The following is a 14,841-nucleotide window of genomic DNA, read 5'->3' on the forward strand; positions in this document are numbered from 1 at the left end:
ATAATGGCTACAAATGATCAATATCTCGAAACTCTGGTCCATACTGACGCACAAGGAGGAATTGGGATAGGGGAGGACCGTCTAACAACACGGGATGGGGATGATACAGATGTCGCAGCTGAAAAGCCGAGAATCAATCAGTGAGAACGGCCGAGACTTCCGTCGACAAGATTGACTTACCGACAGGGAAGGATGGCTAAGGAAAGGCAAGTACATCAGTACAATCCTATGACTGAACGGCCACACTGTGCGGCTTTGATTCGATAAGACTCACGAAGACCGCAGAAGTGTCCTAAATGTCATGATCAGTACATCTAGTAGTTTCGATGCGATACAGCCACAGCTCACCGGGACATCCACCTCTCAGTCTCATCGTCGCTTCTTGCTGCTTCGATTCACCGGTCGACACGCTGGGACCTGATGCATGACCAAGAAGGACTGATCAGTATGGTCGAGGCATCACTCCGGAAGCAGCCACTCACTCATCATCGCTCTGGCAGCGGGTTGACGTGCCACATGAGTCTCCTCGACGGTGAGTTGAGGTGGGTAAGTGGTGTTGTTGTTGGGTGCGTATGACATGGTTCGTGGTGGGTCGGTTGGTGGAGGTTGGTACTTGACGATAATGGGCAGATGGGCTGAGCAAGTGAATGAGATCTATTGTTGATATCAAGGTAAGTGAAATGATAGGAAGCGAAATTCAAACCCGGGGTCGAAGGACGATAAATAGCTGTGAGTTGAATGACATCATGGATGACACTGCCACTCAACTGGCAAGTTACTGCGCCCCTGTGTCGCGAGCCTAAATTTTGACAAGCTTTTCGCGCGCCTTTAAATTGTTCACCAAAACTCGAACTCAAACGTCAGAGTAGTCTCAAAAAGTACAGTAGAATCGACCACTGATACTTTGGCCCACCATCAAAACAACATAGAGCTCATAGAAGCGCACCATAACATAGACCAGTCCACTCATCTCGCCCGAACCTTTTCAGAAGGAACCCATCCACATAACATACTGCCCCCTCTCGGACATATCAGCGTACACTCGAACGACACCGACCGGACTCATCATCCTATCAATCCAATCCTTCCTTCCTCCACCTTCCTTGAACATTCCAACGACACCCAAAACGCAACGCTAGCTCCCCTTTCGCGAATCATCAAGAATGGCTCAAGGAACCGTCCCGTCTCGTCGTACTACCTCCCACTCCGGTTCTGCCAGATTATCATTGAGTGTCGGTAAAGCTACAGCAGCTGCACCGAGTCCGGCATCAGGTAGACATCCCTTACGCCAAGAGTGAGTAGGGTGGGGGGGGGAGGGCAACTTTCCAATCGACAAGAAAATCTCCATGTGCTGATAGCTGTTCTTCTTAGCTGGTCTATATCGTATATTCATCGACCACCCGCTGCCAAAGTCGACTATGAGAAGGAGATTCGACGAGTAGCTACTTTCGGATCAGTGCGTGTGACCTTGTTACGTATTTTGAACTGACCGTCGATGAGTGACGTACTGACGATACACTCGGAACACAGATCGAGTCCTTCCTTCACCTCTACTCCCATCTCACACCACCCAACGAACTGCCGGCTGTCACCGATGTCCTTGTCTTCGTGAGCCGTATCGGACGACCAGGTGTCTGGGAGGAGATGCGAGAGTGAGTATCGTTGTTTCCCTCTCTGTCCGATGGGACAAGTGTGTTGAATGCTCATGGTGTAATTGTAGTGGGGGACGATTCACTATCCGTCTAGTCCATCCTATCACTCCCCTGCTATACGAATCTCTCCTGTTGGCTCTAATCGGCGATCAATTTGAAGAATCAGACAATGTCGTCGGATGTGTGTTGAGTGTCAGGCAGGCGGAGGATATTCTGAGTGTTTGGGTGGAAGAGGAGTCAGAGGGAGTCAGAAACGGTGCTCTCAAGTGAGTCTTCCCACATCCACTGTTAAAGTAAGTAACGGATTACCTGCTGATGTACGGTGGACCTCGTGAAGAGAGAAGATCCTTTCGCTCTTGTCCCTTCCACCCACGACAACCTGCGACTACCGAGCGAACCGAGCTCTTCTCGAGGTCGCCGCCAAACCACCGTTTAATTCTGCCAATTCTGCCAATCCCGCCATTCCTGAGACACCCAACACCCATCACAACCACAATCATAACCACGACCATCATCCTCGAGCTCATCACGTCCACCAACATCACGCCCATACTCATGAAAGACCACACAGGGAGAGGGAGAACCATCAAAATCATCATGGGGAGAGAAATCCGACCACGCCACAATGGGGTAATGGCGGAGGGTTCAGAGAGAGAGGAGAAGGAGGTCAAAGAAGAGGCGGTGGTGGTGGTGCTGTGGGGTCAACACCGGGAGGTACGGCGTCGTCCGCACCATCATGGGGATAACCGTCGAAGGATCTACGTCCGACATGTGAAGGTTGTGAGGTCAGGCGATCATGATGTGGAGGGGAGGGTCGCTTGCGTGCTGAAGTAGGGGCGCTTCGCGCATTAGAGGAGTAGTCGTAGTATAACGACAAAATGCAAAAACATGACTACGGCTTTGGACCCAGGATCAATGCCTTGCCACATTGTGTCATCGCGATTGGTTACCTGTGACAGTGATGAAAGCTAAGGCATACAGACGTCTGCCTAAAGGGCTTACAAATGTTTGACCCACCCATCACGCTTGATGTCTCATGCGGTACAGTCCGGTCTGGGTCTGGCCAAAGGACTTCACCCTTCCGCATCACAGATCGGAATGGAGTACAAAGGAGGGATCGGTCCCAAACTTCAGGCTTTCTCCGTTCCCGTTGGTTTCTTCCATATCTCTGAGCATTCCTATCCTGTCTCTATCCCATCAACCTGGCTTCAGGCATTTCTCTGAGTCCAGCAAGAATCTTATCCCAAGAGTATGTCATGTGCTTGATATCTTCAGCACAGACTGACCACTGTGACTCATTGCAGTGCCTATGAACATCGCTGCATACGGGATCCATCATCCCTTTGTCAATCCACAAGAGTGAGTGGTCCGATAGCTCTGTCCTCGTCCATCCGTCCATCCACCTACACTCTCCTATCATATCCTCGGCCCAGATAGACCCCTTCCATGTGTAATCACACTCCGTATCCATGCAAAGTACTCTTCAGCCAACTTGGATGACCAAATGTGTTGATTAGATTACCGTTCCCTACTACCACACTCCCGGGAGGAGGCCGATTGCCATTCTATCCCGCTGTGAAGACTAGATATCCTGGACCCAATGTCGGCTTTGGAGCTGCGGTAAGTGCCGACGTGGTCAACGTGTTTCTTCCTTTCTCTGCTTCATGTCGTCGATGTCCCGTCTCACTTGAGAGGTGAGACTCGCGGTCATTGTGAACCGCCCTGCGTGACAGACACGACCGGACTCATCTATCCTGATAGTTCCATTGCCATTGCTTCGCATGATCGCTCACTGGCCCCATATATAGGCCATGGGCATGCCCCATCCTCTCGGAAGTCCACTGACATGGGGTGTCGGGATGGGCATCGACAATACCGCAGCAGCCTGGAGGAGGTATTACGGTCTAGGAGGGTGAGTGACTTGGTATATATATCTCCTCATCAGTACAGGAAAGGAAGTAGCCATTCTCCTTACATCCGTCTTGCATTACTTGGGGGAGATACCGCGTCACCGTAGCGTACATTGGCTGAAATGTGTATTTCAGTCTCCTCACTGGATATCCGTTGCATTGCCGTCTTCCGGGTAGACCAGGTCTTGGAGGTTACTTTGGGGTGAGTCATTGCAATAACAACAGCGGTGGCGGCACGTATACGATACGAGGGAGTTTGGTGCAGAGCACTGATTCTCGGATTTGATTTGACCACAGGGATGGGAGATTCGAGATTGATTGATCGTCCAAGCAAGATATCTATAAGAATCAGCATCTCGGAACCGTCCTTCCCGGGAGGGAATGCCGTGATGATTCCGATCAAAGCCCTTATCTATTCGAGGATCATGCTCGTGAAAGCCCCTTTTTACATGAACGGATGTATCATATGATGGTGGACATGGCAGAGTATCTCCTCTTCGTATCTGTCGGGTGAGCAGACCATACTTGCCCATATGAGGTCTCTGAGAGACCCGTGCAATGGACTGGTGTATGTGGAATCCCCTTGCTGCTCCCTTGTGAAAGGGGGTTCCGGGGCGTAATTCCGCGCCAAAATCCCACAGATCAGGTGGGGTGCGGAAGGGGGTCGTTTCATGGTCGATAAGGGGGCAAGGAAGGAACAAGTCTTGGTAGGCTATGCTATAATTAGAAATCCTTGTGATATCCCTGATTGCTTGGACTTGTAATCCATACCTGCTGGGGACTCGCTCACCAAGTCTCGTCTAGCGTGAACATCATTTCAACGTTTCAGCTTGGCATCGTCCCTCTTCGTCAACCGTCCATCACTATCTATCCAGCTCCACAGAGTCACTATCAGCCTTCTCAAGGCACATCCAAAGCTGTGTCGTAGGGGTGCTTCTTCGCTGAATTCAGTGAGGTGGATCTGCATCGCAGTGGGTTTATTATCATCAAACGGTCATGTCTGCTTCCAGCGACGTTTCATGTGGTGAGTACAACCGAGGTGGGCCGACGGTCCCGGACACGGGCTGACAGGATGTCAGGTGCATCAGCTGGTGTGGATGGCGACGAGAATGAGATGGTCGACCTTGACACGATCAGGAACAGACCTCTTGTATCGAGCGGGCGCTCGTTGAATGATCGGTATATATGTAGCTGGCTACGGAAGACGAAGGGCATGATCTGATGTACCGTACCACTCCCACAGTAACTTTTCGCCACGGCTGTCGTCCGTAGAACTGTCCGACTCGATCGCAAGACCTGATCCCAATCCTCGACCCTCAAACACGAGTAGTGCTGGGGATCGGACTCTGAAAGTGGAGACAACGACGAACACCTCGCAGTCGAATAAGCTGGCGATGAGAGAAAGGTTACGACATGGTGCACATAATAAGGAATTGCCGAGGATGCCGTTTTTGCAAAGACCAATGGAAGGGGATGGATCTCCTTGGTTGGCGGAGGAGGATCATGCTGCAGAATGGTTGAACCTGTTCTACGGTCAGTTCTCACCCCAGTTTGCATATCTTATCCATTCCTTTCCTCGATTTTGGTCTTGTACCTATGATTACCACCGAACAGGGTAGGCTGATAGTCCTCTCCCCTTTGAACGTTCACAGATCTCGCAGTCGTAGCCGTCCTCACTGTCTTCTCCAGCACCCATGAGATCAACCAACCCTCCGCCATCCCCATCTTCTTCTCCTACTACACCATCATCTCGTGGGTGTGGACCTCACAGACACACTACGATATCCGATATCAGGCAGAAGATGGATTTCATCGATTATCAAAAGCGGTCGAGATCATGTCGTTCATCTATATGGGGGCTGCCAGTGGGAATTGGAATCCAGGGATGATAAGGAATGATAGTGGGCATCTGTCGCAATTGACGGCGGAGGTGGCGAGCGATCATCGTGAGTTGAGATTCTGGTCGACAAAAGTCACTACACCACTCAACACGTCAGCGCTGACATCGACTCTTCTGCCCTTCAGAATCAGCCAACGAGAGCTTCACCACCGTTCTGTCTGCCTTTGCTGCTTCGCGAGGGTTTCTGGCATTTCAGTACTTGATGTGTAAGTGATACATTTCAGTTCGGCAGTTAGCTAAAATTCTCCTACTTTGCGCTACAGGCGCACGTAACGGCCGTCGATTCGGTCGCACAGTCTCCTTCCAGCTAGTCTCTGTCGGCTCTCTGGCGATCTCCTCACTCCTGACGATCATAGCTGTTGTCATCCCTGCCCACAGTCACGGCGCAGTGATTGCGAAGGTAAGTAGACGGTTTCTGGTCTTGGTCAAGTAGCGCCCACGCTGATTCGGTACCATGGTTTTGGCGCTCAGATCATCTTGTTCTACCTTGCGATATCGGTTGAGATCTTGGCCATGTGGTCGACAGTCAAACGGAGTGGGCCGAATTACACAAATACGCAGGCTGTGGGAGATCGCTATGGCGCCTTGACATTGATCATATTGTGAGTCTCTGGTCACTCAGACTGAGCGAGACGCTCTGATGGATGAGTGAATGACTGACTGACCTTTTTATTACACAGAGGTGAAGGATTCATCTCCGTGACAAGGTCCTTCAATGCCGCTCTTTCGGGACTCAGTCAATCGAACAGCAATACTTATGCTCAAGTCTTCCTAGGTGAGTAGGACTGGCTGTAACCGCACCACCACGAGAGCTTATCAACATCATTCGCAGTCATCTTGATCATGTTCCTTCTTTTCAGCTTCCTCCTATCGCGTTTCCGACCAGAAGACGTAGTCCATCATCGCCGTATCGTCATCTGGGAAGCTAGTGAGTATCTCGGAAAGCTCAGATTATCCGCATCCGCTGACCGACTGCGACTGCGACTGCCCCCCTAGTTCACTTTCCGATGCACTTCAACCTCTTGCTCTTGATCGCAGCCATGGTCAACACCACTGTACTCCTCTCCTTCGCTCACGGGTCGAAACAAGTAGCAGACCATTTCATCAAGGCAATGCAAGCTATTGGAAACGGCTCCGATGTCAATCAGGCGGATCAGAGCTTCTTGATCAACAACCTTGACCGGTGAGAGCTGTCGTATGAATCCAGCTCGGAACGATATACTCATCTCAGCTCTTCGCCCTTGTATCTTTGTGCAGACTGAATCTGATACCCAAGTGAGCGGCCCTCTGCCCTGCAGTCATAGCCTCAGAAGTCCTGCTTACCGACCCGCAATACCTTTAGCTACCGGGAAGAGATCTCGATTCTGCAAAACCTGGCCACACAGCAGAACCCGACCGAGGATCGTACGATCTTGGGGTATCAGTACTTTGGACAGATCATGACCGAGGTGACCCGGGTGAGTCTGCGGCAAAGCAAGGACAGATGTGACAAGTACAGTGGGGCCTGACCCCACCACGTTCGTATGTTTGCAGAGCTATGGAATCGAGCTTGAGTATGGTCAAGTCGAGGATCTAGCTAGGCTTTACGCCGTGAGTGGACTCTCAGCCTCAGCTATCCAGTCATCCATGACTGATTCAGACCACTGACCATCATCTCATAGATGAACAGCACGATATCGGGCAATGCGACACTCCAGCAATCTCGACATTCAGAGGCAACAGATCTCGTGCACACCATCATCGAAGAACCTTCCCTCCGAACTCTATCCGGGATTTTATGGTTATTCCCCACGGCAGGGATCGCTCTGATCTTCTCCAGCCTGAGATCCATGTTATGGTATCGCTACAACGGCCCTGCTCATTGGATCGTGCACGGCTTCCAGCTGTGTCTAGGCTTCATCTTGGCCCTCTTGGGCCTGTTGGACATTGGAGGGAGAGACGTCGACGTCTTCGCGAGGAGCACAAGGGGGGAGTTGCAAGGTGTCAATCCGATGTACTGGTTGGTGAATACGAGAACACCGTTGGTCATTGTAGTCTGTGTGTACCTCTTGGCTTATCTCGGGAGTATCCTGTGAGTGACAGTCGATCAATTGAGAATGAGAATAAGTTATATGAAGCTTCCGCTGATCGATCTCGGGTCTCTACTTAGGGTGGTTGGTCAGATACAGGAGAGAAGAAAGAAGGAATGGACGAATGACAAACGAACGTCGGAAGATCGAGGTCAAGGTCAACAAGAGGAAGAGGAAGAGGAAGAGAGCGAAACAGCTCGGGAAGTCGCATGAGAAACGGAACGGAACACTGTAAAGTTAAAAAAAAGGTTTACAGGAAGATATTGAACCCAGAGATTCAGGGTGATGCAGATACACCAGGATGATGATGTGTGGTATGGTAATGACGTTCCGATCTGTATCGAGGATACGGATGAATCATAGATACTGTACGATGACAACCATTGATCAGAACAGAGTTTCCTCAATCTGCTGGCAAGGATAGCAATCCTACACTTGTCATGGGATAGCATGATGCTAAGCAAAATATCTACTGTATTGTATCTATTGTTCTTCTATCTGATCGCTACAACAAAGCTAGAGATACAGATTTTCATCCCGCCAACACCAAATCTTATCAGTTCACAGATCCTCTCTCACCATATTCGATTTCCCGCCACTCGACGATCTCCCCCCACTCGAGAACCAGCTCATGACACCTACCAAACTCGGTCGCTTCAGATGATTTCTTGGACTTCCCGGACTTCCCATCGGAGAATTACTTTGTAATTTTGTCGAAGTGTCCAGATCCAATTTCGTACTTTGCCAACTATCTTGGTTCACTATTCCTCGATGTACCGACAGGGGGAGGAATACTCTTGGTTCTCCGTCCACCAGAGCGATTGTCAGACCACCTCGAGGATCAGTGGAGAATATTTGGTTGGTGAGGACGTCAATTACCGGTAAAAGGGGTTTGTAGCCTGTTTGCTGAGCGGTGAGGTGAAGACCGATAGTAGGGGAATGGGAGCCGTAATTGGTCATTATGGATAGTAAGGGCGGTTTACCGATGGCGATAGTGTGATTGTCTAGTTGGTATGGTCGCGACAATGTGGTGTGGAATGATGGATGTGAAGCAGCAGCACTCCGTCTTGCAGCGTTGAGTGTGCGAACGAGCTGGTAATTGATCTGAAACACAAGACCCGTCAATACACCACCATATACCGTCCGATGTCATCGAAGAAACTGACCGACGTCTGGTCGTACCCATGCAGCCAAATAGCCTCACGATTGAAGGGATCGTCTCCGCCTGTCAGGCTCTACATGGGATGTCAGATGGTCACTGGTTGCCCGTAGTGGTATGATGGCAACATCGAGCGAGACTTACATGTTCCCCTCCCATGTACAAGATCGGGACACCGTCGTTCACGAAAGGGTATACCATTGCGTTCTTGATGAGCTACGGCAGAAGAACATCAGCAGTCACATCCAGTCGTATCCTTGATAGACAGTGACACATACCATCGTATTATGCGTCATGCCAGCGAATCGTGGAAAGTCATGGTTACTGCATAATGTCAGTACGAACGAGGGACTACTCAGTCGTCGAGCAACTCACTCCAGAAACGATCCCAGAGCAGTCGGGTCCGGAAACAGCCGATGAACAGTGTTGATCATGTTGAGCAGCTCTGATATCGAGCCTAGAGGGTCGGTGAAAGCCCGTCTAGAGGAAGTACTCATGTGAGCACTGGATCCAAATTGGCAGACTGAACACGCTGCTCACCGTACATGGAAGAAGACGGCAAAGTCTAACAAGCTGCTCATACTTTCTCTCTGGTACGGTGCGACATAAGTGGGCTCTTCGAATCAGGAAGATTAGCGATCAGATTTATGGCTTTGGCCATCTACCATTGGCGCTTAGTGTAGAAGATGGACACTCACCGCCATGCAGCACTTCTCCCATGGCCACTACTCCAGCAGCTTTCACGAATCCGGGCCAAAAATCCTTCCTTATATGCTTGACGGTATCTATCCTCAGAGCGTCGATTTCGAACACTTTGACGAGGTCTTGGATCCAATGGTGAAGAGCGGAGATGACTCGAGGTGATTCTGTATTGAGGTCTGGCATATGTTCCGATAACCAGCCTGCGAAGGTGAGGGAGAGGGAAACTAATCAGCATGGCGCGGTGTACCGGTGAAGACGACGTTATATAGCACAGAGATTTCTCTCAAGCACGGGGCGAGACCGAGTCACCGAGCTGGACCACTCACAGTTCTCTACATCCCATTGATCATCCCAATCCGGCACGCAGAAGGGGTGAAAGTCCGCCGAAGAAGTGAACGGACCATAATTGGTTCCAGGGGAAAAGCTGCTCCTCGATAATGTTCCTACATGGTTCGCAACCTGAACAACCGGATAGGAAGGATCAGCTCGACATCTCAAGATGTGTAAAACAAGCACACGCACGACGTCGACCATGAGATACATCCCTCGTGCATGAAGAGCTGTACTCAGAGATTTTAGGTCTTCGGGAGTTCCGAAATGTGGATTCAGCTCTGTACAAGGGTATCAGTACCTGGCAGGGAGATAGCAGTCGAGGCTGCACCACGTACTGTATATGTTGGAAGCCCAATAGCCTGTCCCGGATCACCGATGATCAGCTCAAGCTGCCGAACTTGATGGGATGTGGGATGCGACACTACGCCCGACCCACCATGATACGACTCGTGTCCACTTGGACTTTCCACATTTGCTACGACCGGTGATATCCACACTGAATGAAACCAGTAGATCAGTCAAACACGCGCTCATTTGCGTCGTGCATTGCAAGTCAAGTGAATTTCACTGCCAAGTCGATCGGCACTACACCCGGGAAAAGATCAAGAGCACGACTCGACTCTCAACTCACCCGTATCGAACCCCATGCCTTGTATATAATCCAATTTCCTCTCTATCCCCTTCCAGCTCCCTCCGCAATACACTTTATCCGCCGGGTCGCAGTACTTGAGCTCATCGTTGGACAGCGCGAACCGATCTGTCAGGACCTGATAGATCGATCGAGATCTGAGTTCCGAGGTGGTGAGCGCTTGGATGAGAGGTGTGAAGAGGATGAGGCCGAGAGAGGAGAGCAGCATCGTCGGATAGGGGCGGGATTCATGTAAAAGTAGAATGAAGGCGGGCTATCAGATGTGATCGTTCGTCGGATGATGAGCGGGTAGAGTGTGATCAGCCAAGACGACAAGTGAATTCACAATAAGTTGGGAAGAAATGTGAGGTATGTACAATCTCAGAATGAAGTCATCTTTTCCGGTCGTGAACGCGTTGACGTGATCTCCTTGTTACGGAAACAGTTTTAAGCTTATCCTCCTGACAGTGGCACCCACCCAACCACCACTGCCATCTGTACCACACTGTTGACAAAGCTAGCTGCATCGCAGGCAAGACTAAAAACGAAACAACACTGTACATATAATGATACCTTGTTCAAATACCCTGCTTCTCAAAATACCTCACAGGCTAACATCTCCTGTCCTTGGTGATCAAACGCCGCTTCTTACTTCCAAACTGACTGTGACCCTCGATCATCGCTTTACAACCTCTCTCGGTGCTCGACAGAGTGCTTCTCCTCATCATCGAAAGCTTTCTCGATGGTGTTGGCACGACGAGCGATCTCGGCCTCTCGCTCCTCCTTGGTAACGGCACCGAAGACGATGTCCATAGCCTCGAGGGAGATACCCTTGGTCTCGGGCAAGAGGGAGGCGAGACAGAAGGAGATCATGTTGATGGCGGCGAAGAAGAAGAAAATACCACCCTTGGGCATGTGAATAACCATCAAGGGAGTGGCCTTGGTGACGGCAAAGTTCCAGAGCCATTGGGTGGCCGCGGCAGTCATGAGACCGTAGTGACGAGTTCGGTTGTTGAAGATTTCGGAACAGATGACCCATGGAAGAGGCCCGACCGAGAAGCAGTAAGGGATGACGAACAAGTAGATCATGACAGCTAACAGTGCAGGATGGATCAGCGTCATGCTTTGGATCAACTAGGGAGGTGTAACTCACCCATGGCGATAGAAGCGGGAGAAACAACAGTGGCGTTCTTGTCGGGCAAGTGAGTGTTGAAAATGGCACCGACGATCCAAAGGAACATGGACATCAAAGCGACACCGACCATGAGAGGCTTCTTCCTTCCGAATCGCTCAACACCGAAAGCAATGAAGATGGAAGTGGAAACAATCTTGACAATACCGTAGATACCACTGGCCAAAAGACCGGTCTTGGCACCTCGAAGACCGATGGAAGAGAAGATGGTGGGAGCGTAGTAAGAGATCGAGTTCTGTCCTGACCATTGCTGCAAAGTGAAGACGACAAAGGCAATGAGGAATCGAATAGGGTTTCCCTTAGCGCCGATTTCTCGCCAAGAGGCACCAGAGGTAGCCTCTTCTTCCTCTCGGATGGCAGCAATGATCTCGGCGAATTCGAACTGGACAATGGGGTCGGAAGGAGGGAGTTTACGGATCCAAGCCAAGTTTGCGAGAGCTCGGTCCTCCTTGTGCTTGGTGGCAAGCCATCGGGGAGACTCCTTCAGGAGAGGAAGAAGCATGACCATGAATCCGACGGGGACGAGCTGGAATCCGATTGGCACTCGCCAAACGATGTTGCCTCGGTTCTGGTTCATGAAACTATACAGGAGCGTATCAGCAAGAATGTGTAGGCTTGAAGCTATCATGTTGACTCACGTCACACCATAATTGATCCAGTAACTGAAAGCGACACCGATGACAACAACGATTTGGAAGAGACTGTGGATGGATCATGATCAGCCTGTCTGTCATTGGAGTGAATGACTGCGCAGAGGTCACCTACCCAGTGATTCGGCCTCGGATTTCCTTTGGTGCGATCTCACTGGCGTATGTAGGACAGACGGCAGACATGAGACCGACACCGAAACCCGAAGTGAATCGACCGCCGTAAACCCATGAGATCTGGCTACTGGCAGCGGTTTGGAAGATGGCACCGATGATGAAGATCCAGCATCCAACTACATACGATCAAGCATTAGTATGTTATGCCAGTAGGCAAGTGGCGAAGAACTTAGACTGACCCATAAGAGCCTGATTATGACGGTGGATTGTCAGCGACGATGAGCCAAATATATCTTAAATATGTCTTGATTACTATGTACTCACATATTTACGACCTATTCTATCCTGAACGAAAGCAGCGATGATGGCTCCGAAGAAGGCACCACCTTGCAAGATGGCCACGACGTTTCCTTGCAACTGCGCAACCCGCTGAGCGTTGCCAACAAGACCGAAAGATTGAGAGAACGATTTGAGCGCGATCACACCGCCACCGAGACCGGTATCGTAACCGAAAAGGAAGATACCGAGGAAACCGACGGCGGCTTGTAGGTACGCTCGACTGTGAGCGTTCCAGGGTCGATGAGCAGCGTCGGCGGTGGGGACAATGGAAGCTCCAGCGGCTTCAGCGCGTAAGACATCCGATCTGTCAAATGGCAAAAAGCGTCAGAACATATTCGCCACATACATAAATCAACCGATAAGGGGAGCTTCTCTTTCAGATGACGCGTGAAGGGATATGTGTTGGCTTCTCAAGCAACGAATGATTACTCACGAGATGCCAACCATGTTGACCAGACTTGTTCTGTTCCGAGAGTGCCCTCAAGTAGTATATATGTATGGATGTCAAAGACTGACTCGAATCGTTGGTTGGTTTGTTCGGAGTGTCGATTTGGAATTTGAACGAAAAGAGGGGCAAGTTCCGTTCTCAGATCGTGAGTATTATATCTCTTTTTTTTCCCAAGCCGAGAGCGATTTCCATTTCCATTAAACTTGCATGAGCGCCCCGGACGAAGCGTTTCACTCTTGATCACCAGACTCGTTGCCTCTCTGTATCCCCTCTCCTCTCGCCAGGTGAATCTCATTTTGCGCCTGCCTCCACACCATTCATGTGAAACGGGCCGACGGTCCGTCCACCCTTGAGAGTCCGGGGTATGTCTCTCGTCCACGTCAATGACAAACAAGCATCAGAGCCAAAGGTGCGGCATAAGCTGATCCTGAAAGAACGAGGCTGTAACATCCCAGAAAGGGTTGCCTTGGCGATCACGAGATCGAGCTTGAGAGTGGTGAGAATCGATGCGGGGGCTCAACACGAGAGGGAAGGGGGACCAACTGAACTCGATCGGGTAGAAAGAAGGGGGAAGAAGAGCGGGAGACGCCAGTGAGAGTAATAGTGCACACGCATGATACCAAGAATCCAGAATTAGACAGTCACGTAAATATATGATCAGGCACTTTGTCGCGTCCCTGAACCCCGCCAAGCGGTCCGGTGGGGCCCGTTGTTCGAGTCACTCAATTACGACGCGATCGACGGCTATTTTCAGACGAGTTGATTACCGGAAACAGCGGAAATTGGTAACTCACTGCCACCCGGCAAGTTAAGTCGATCGTCTCGTTCCCTCCCCTGAACGGTAGTAGCGAGCGGATGAATGGTCTTCAAGTGTGAGATGGAGGGATTGAGAAGAAACCATCGAAAGTAGTCTTCACGACGAGTGGTGACCACAGTGTTCTGAACTCGAACTCTCTCATTCAGAGGACGACGGTACATGGTGCGCATCATCGCTCTCCAAACCTTGTATTCTGAGCAAAGAGACGAAATTCAAGCCGAAAGAGGGTTTTTTTGCGCTTTTGACGAGGACGGATGATTCAGACAGCCTATCACTTGAGCTGATTACCGCGAAAAGAACAAAGCGACCAAGCATCGACGTTTCAAGGAAACGGCCCGGGCGGCTATTTCATGCATTGTTTGCCAATTGAATGACCCTCCACTCTTGTACGTAGTCCGACCGAGCAGCGACAAGGTATCGTGACCTCTGCCGATCAACTGTACTTCTGAGGACTGGTACGTAGGATATTGGCTCAAACCCAATTCGATCGGACACCGGGGTAACGGTCCCATGGATGGAGGGGCGAGAATTGTAAATATGCCGAAGGAGTGGAGGTACAGCAGGATGATGAAGAGATTCGACTCACTCCTCATTTGTCATCTGCTTTACATACCATCATATATTCAAACGTGTCTAACGTGTGGGATCATGCGTAACCAGGGTTTCCTCTCGTTGCCTCCCTCCCCCCCCACTATAACTGTGAGGACTCAAGTTCAATTGAATCTGGGATAATCACACGTTGGGGTGGAAATGATTGGAAGGAACAGCAAAGTATCCTGTCTACTCTCTTACTACGCTGGCGGAACGACATCAAATTGTCCTTCATGTTTTCTACCCTCAGTCCAATCTATCCCTGGCCTCCCCAATAGGTCACTTGGCATGGATCGCCCTATTCGATGCGTGTTTTACGTCGATGCACGACCTATCC

General features: G+C 50.5%; 6 protein-coding genes across 6 annotated transcripts; 3 read left to right on the forward strand and 3 right to left on the reverse strand.

The window, feature by feature from the left end:
• Positions 1-81: 81 nt before the first annotated feature.
• IAR55_006055 (uncharacterized protein) lies at positions 82-579 on the reverse strand (the record flags this gene model as incomplete). The annotated part of the gene is made up of 5 exons (XM_066949142.1): positions 82-118; positions 181-196; positions 275-292; positions 349-417; positions 483-579. 5 exons carry the CDS (start codon positions 577-579, stop codon positions 82-84), a joined length of 237 nt encoding a protein of 78 aa, XP_066800150.1.
• A 584-nt stretch (positions 580-1,163) lies between these two features.
• On the forward strand, positions 1,164-2,398 carry IAR55_006056 (uncharacterized protein; the record flags this gene model as incomplete). The annotated part of the gene is made up of 5 exons (XM_066949143.1): positions 1,164-1,294; positions 1,372-1,456; positions 1,531-1,652; positions 1,721-1,918; positions 1,990-2,398. 5 exons carry the CDS (start codon positions 1,164-1,166, stop codon positions 2,396-2,398), a joined length of 945 nt encoding a protein of 314 aa, XP_066800151.1.
• Positions 2,399-2,961: 563 nt separating this feature from the next.
• IAR55_006057 (uncharacterized protein) lies at positions 2,962-3,880 on the forward strand (the record flags this gene model as incomplete). Its single annotated transcript, XM_066949144.1, has 5 exons — positions 2,962-3,011; positions 3,170-3,272; positions 3,461-3,564; positions 3,698-3,764; positions 3,860-3,880. The coding sequence occupies 5 exons, from the start codon at positions 2,962-2,964 to the stop codon at positions 3,878-3,880; spliced, it is 345 nt and encodes a 114-aa protein (XP_066800152.1).
• A 678-nt stretch (positions 3,881-4,558) lies between these two features.
• Positions 4,559-7,744, forward strand: IAR55_006058 (uncharacterized protein; the record flags this gene model as incomplete). Its single annotated transcript, XM_066949145.1, has 15 exons — positions 4,559-4,586; positions 4,642-4,741; positions 4,806-5,095; positions 5,215-5,508; positions 5,588-5,668; positions 5,726-5,862; positions 5,934-6,064; positions 6,143-6,237; positions 6,295-6,390; positions 6,459-6,645; positions 6,720-6,737; positions 6,805-6,919; positions 6,996-7,052; positions 7,124-7,533; positions 7,612-7,744. 15 exons carry the CDS (start codon positions 4,559-4,561, stop codon positions 7,742-7,744), a joined length of 2,172 nt encoding a protein of 723 aa, XP_066800153.1.
• Positions 7,745-8,092: 348 nt separating this feature from the next.
• On the reverse strand, positions 8,093-10,372 carry IAR55_006059 (uncharacterized protein; the record flags this gene model as incomplete). Its single annotated transcript, XM_066949146.1, has 12 exons — positions 8,093-8,635; positions 8,698-8,766; positions 8,835-8,906; positions 8,969-9,014; positions 9,066-9,170; positions 9,231-9,306; positions 9,389-9,592; positions 9,719-9,851; positions 9,915-10,003; positions 10,061-10,084; positions 10,162-10,221; positions 10,357-10,372. 12 exons carry the CDS (start codon positions 10,370-10,372, stop codon positions 8,093-8,095), a joined length of 1,437 nt encoding a protein of 478 aa, XP_066800154.1.
• A 665-nt stretch (positions 10,373-11,037) lies between these two features.
• On the reverse strand, positions 11,038-13,095 carry IAR55_006060 (uncharacterized protein; the record flags this gene model as incomplete). The annotated part of the gene is made up of 7 exons (XM_066949147.1): positions 11,038-11,447; positions 11,507-12,126; positions 12,184-12,246; positions 12,311-12,485; positions 12,549-12,558; positions 12,634-12,952; positions 13,082-13,095. 7 exons carry the CDS (start codon positions 13,093-13,095, stop codon positions 11,038-11,040), a joined length of 1,611 nt encoding a protein of 536 aa, XP_066800155.1.
• Between the last annotated feature and the right edge of the window lie 1,746 nt (positions 13,096-14,841).

Source organism: Kwoniella newhampshirensis, chromosome 13 (assembly GCF_039105145.1).
Source record: "Kwoniella newhampshirensis strain CBS 13917 chromosome 13, whole genome shotgun sequence".
NCBI classification, from domain to species: domain Eukaryota; kingdom Fungi; phylum Basidiomycota; class Tremellomycetes; order Tremellales; family Cryptococcaceae; genus Kwoniella; species Kwoniella newhampshirensis.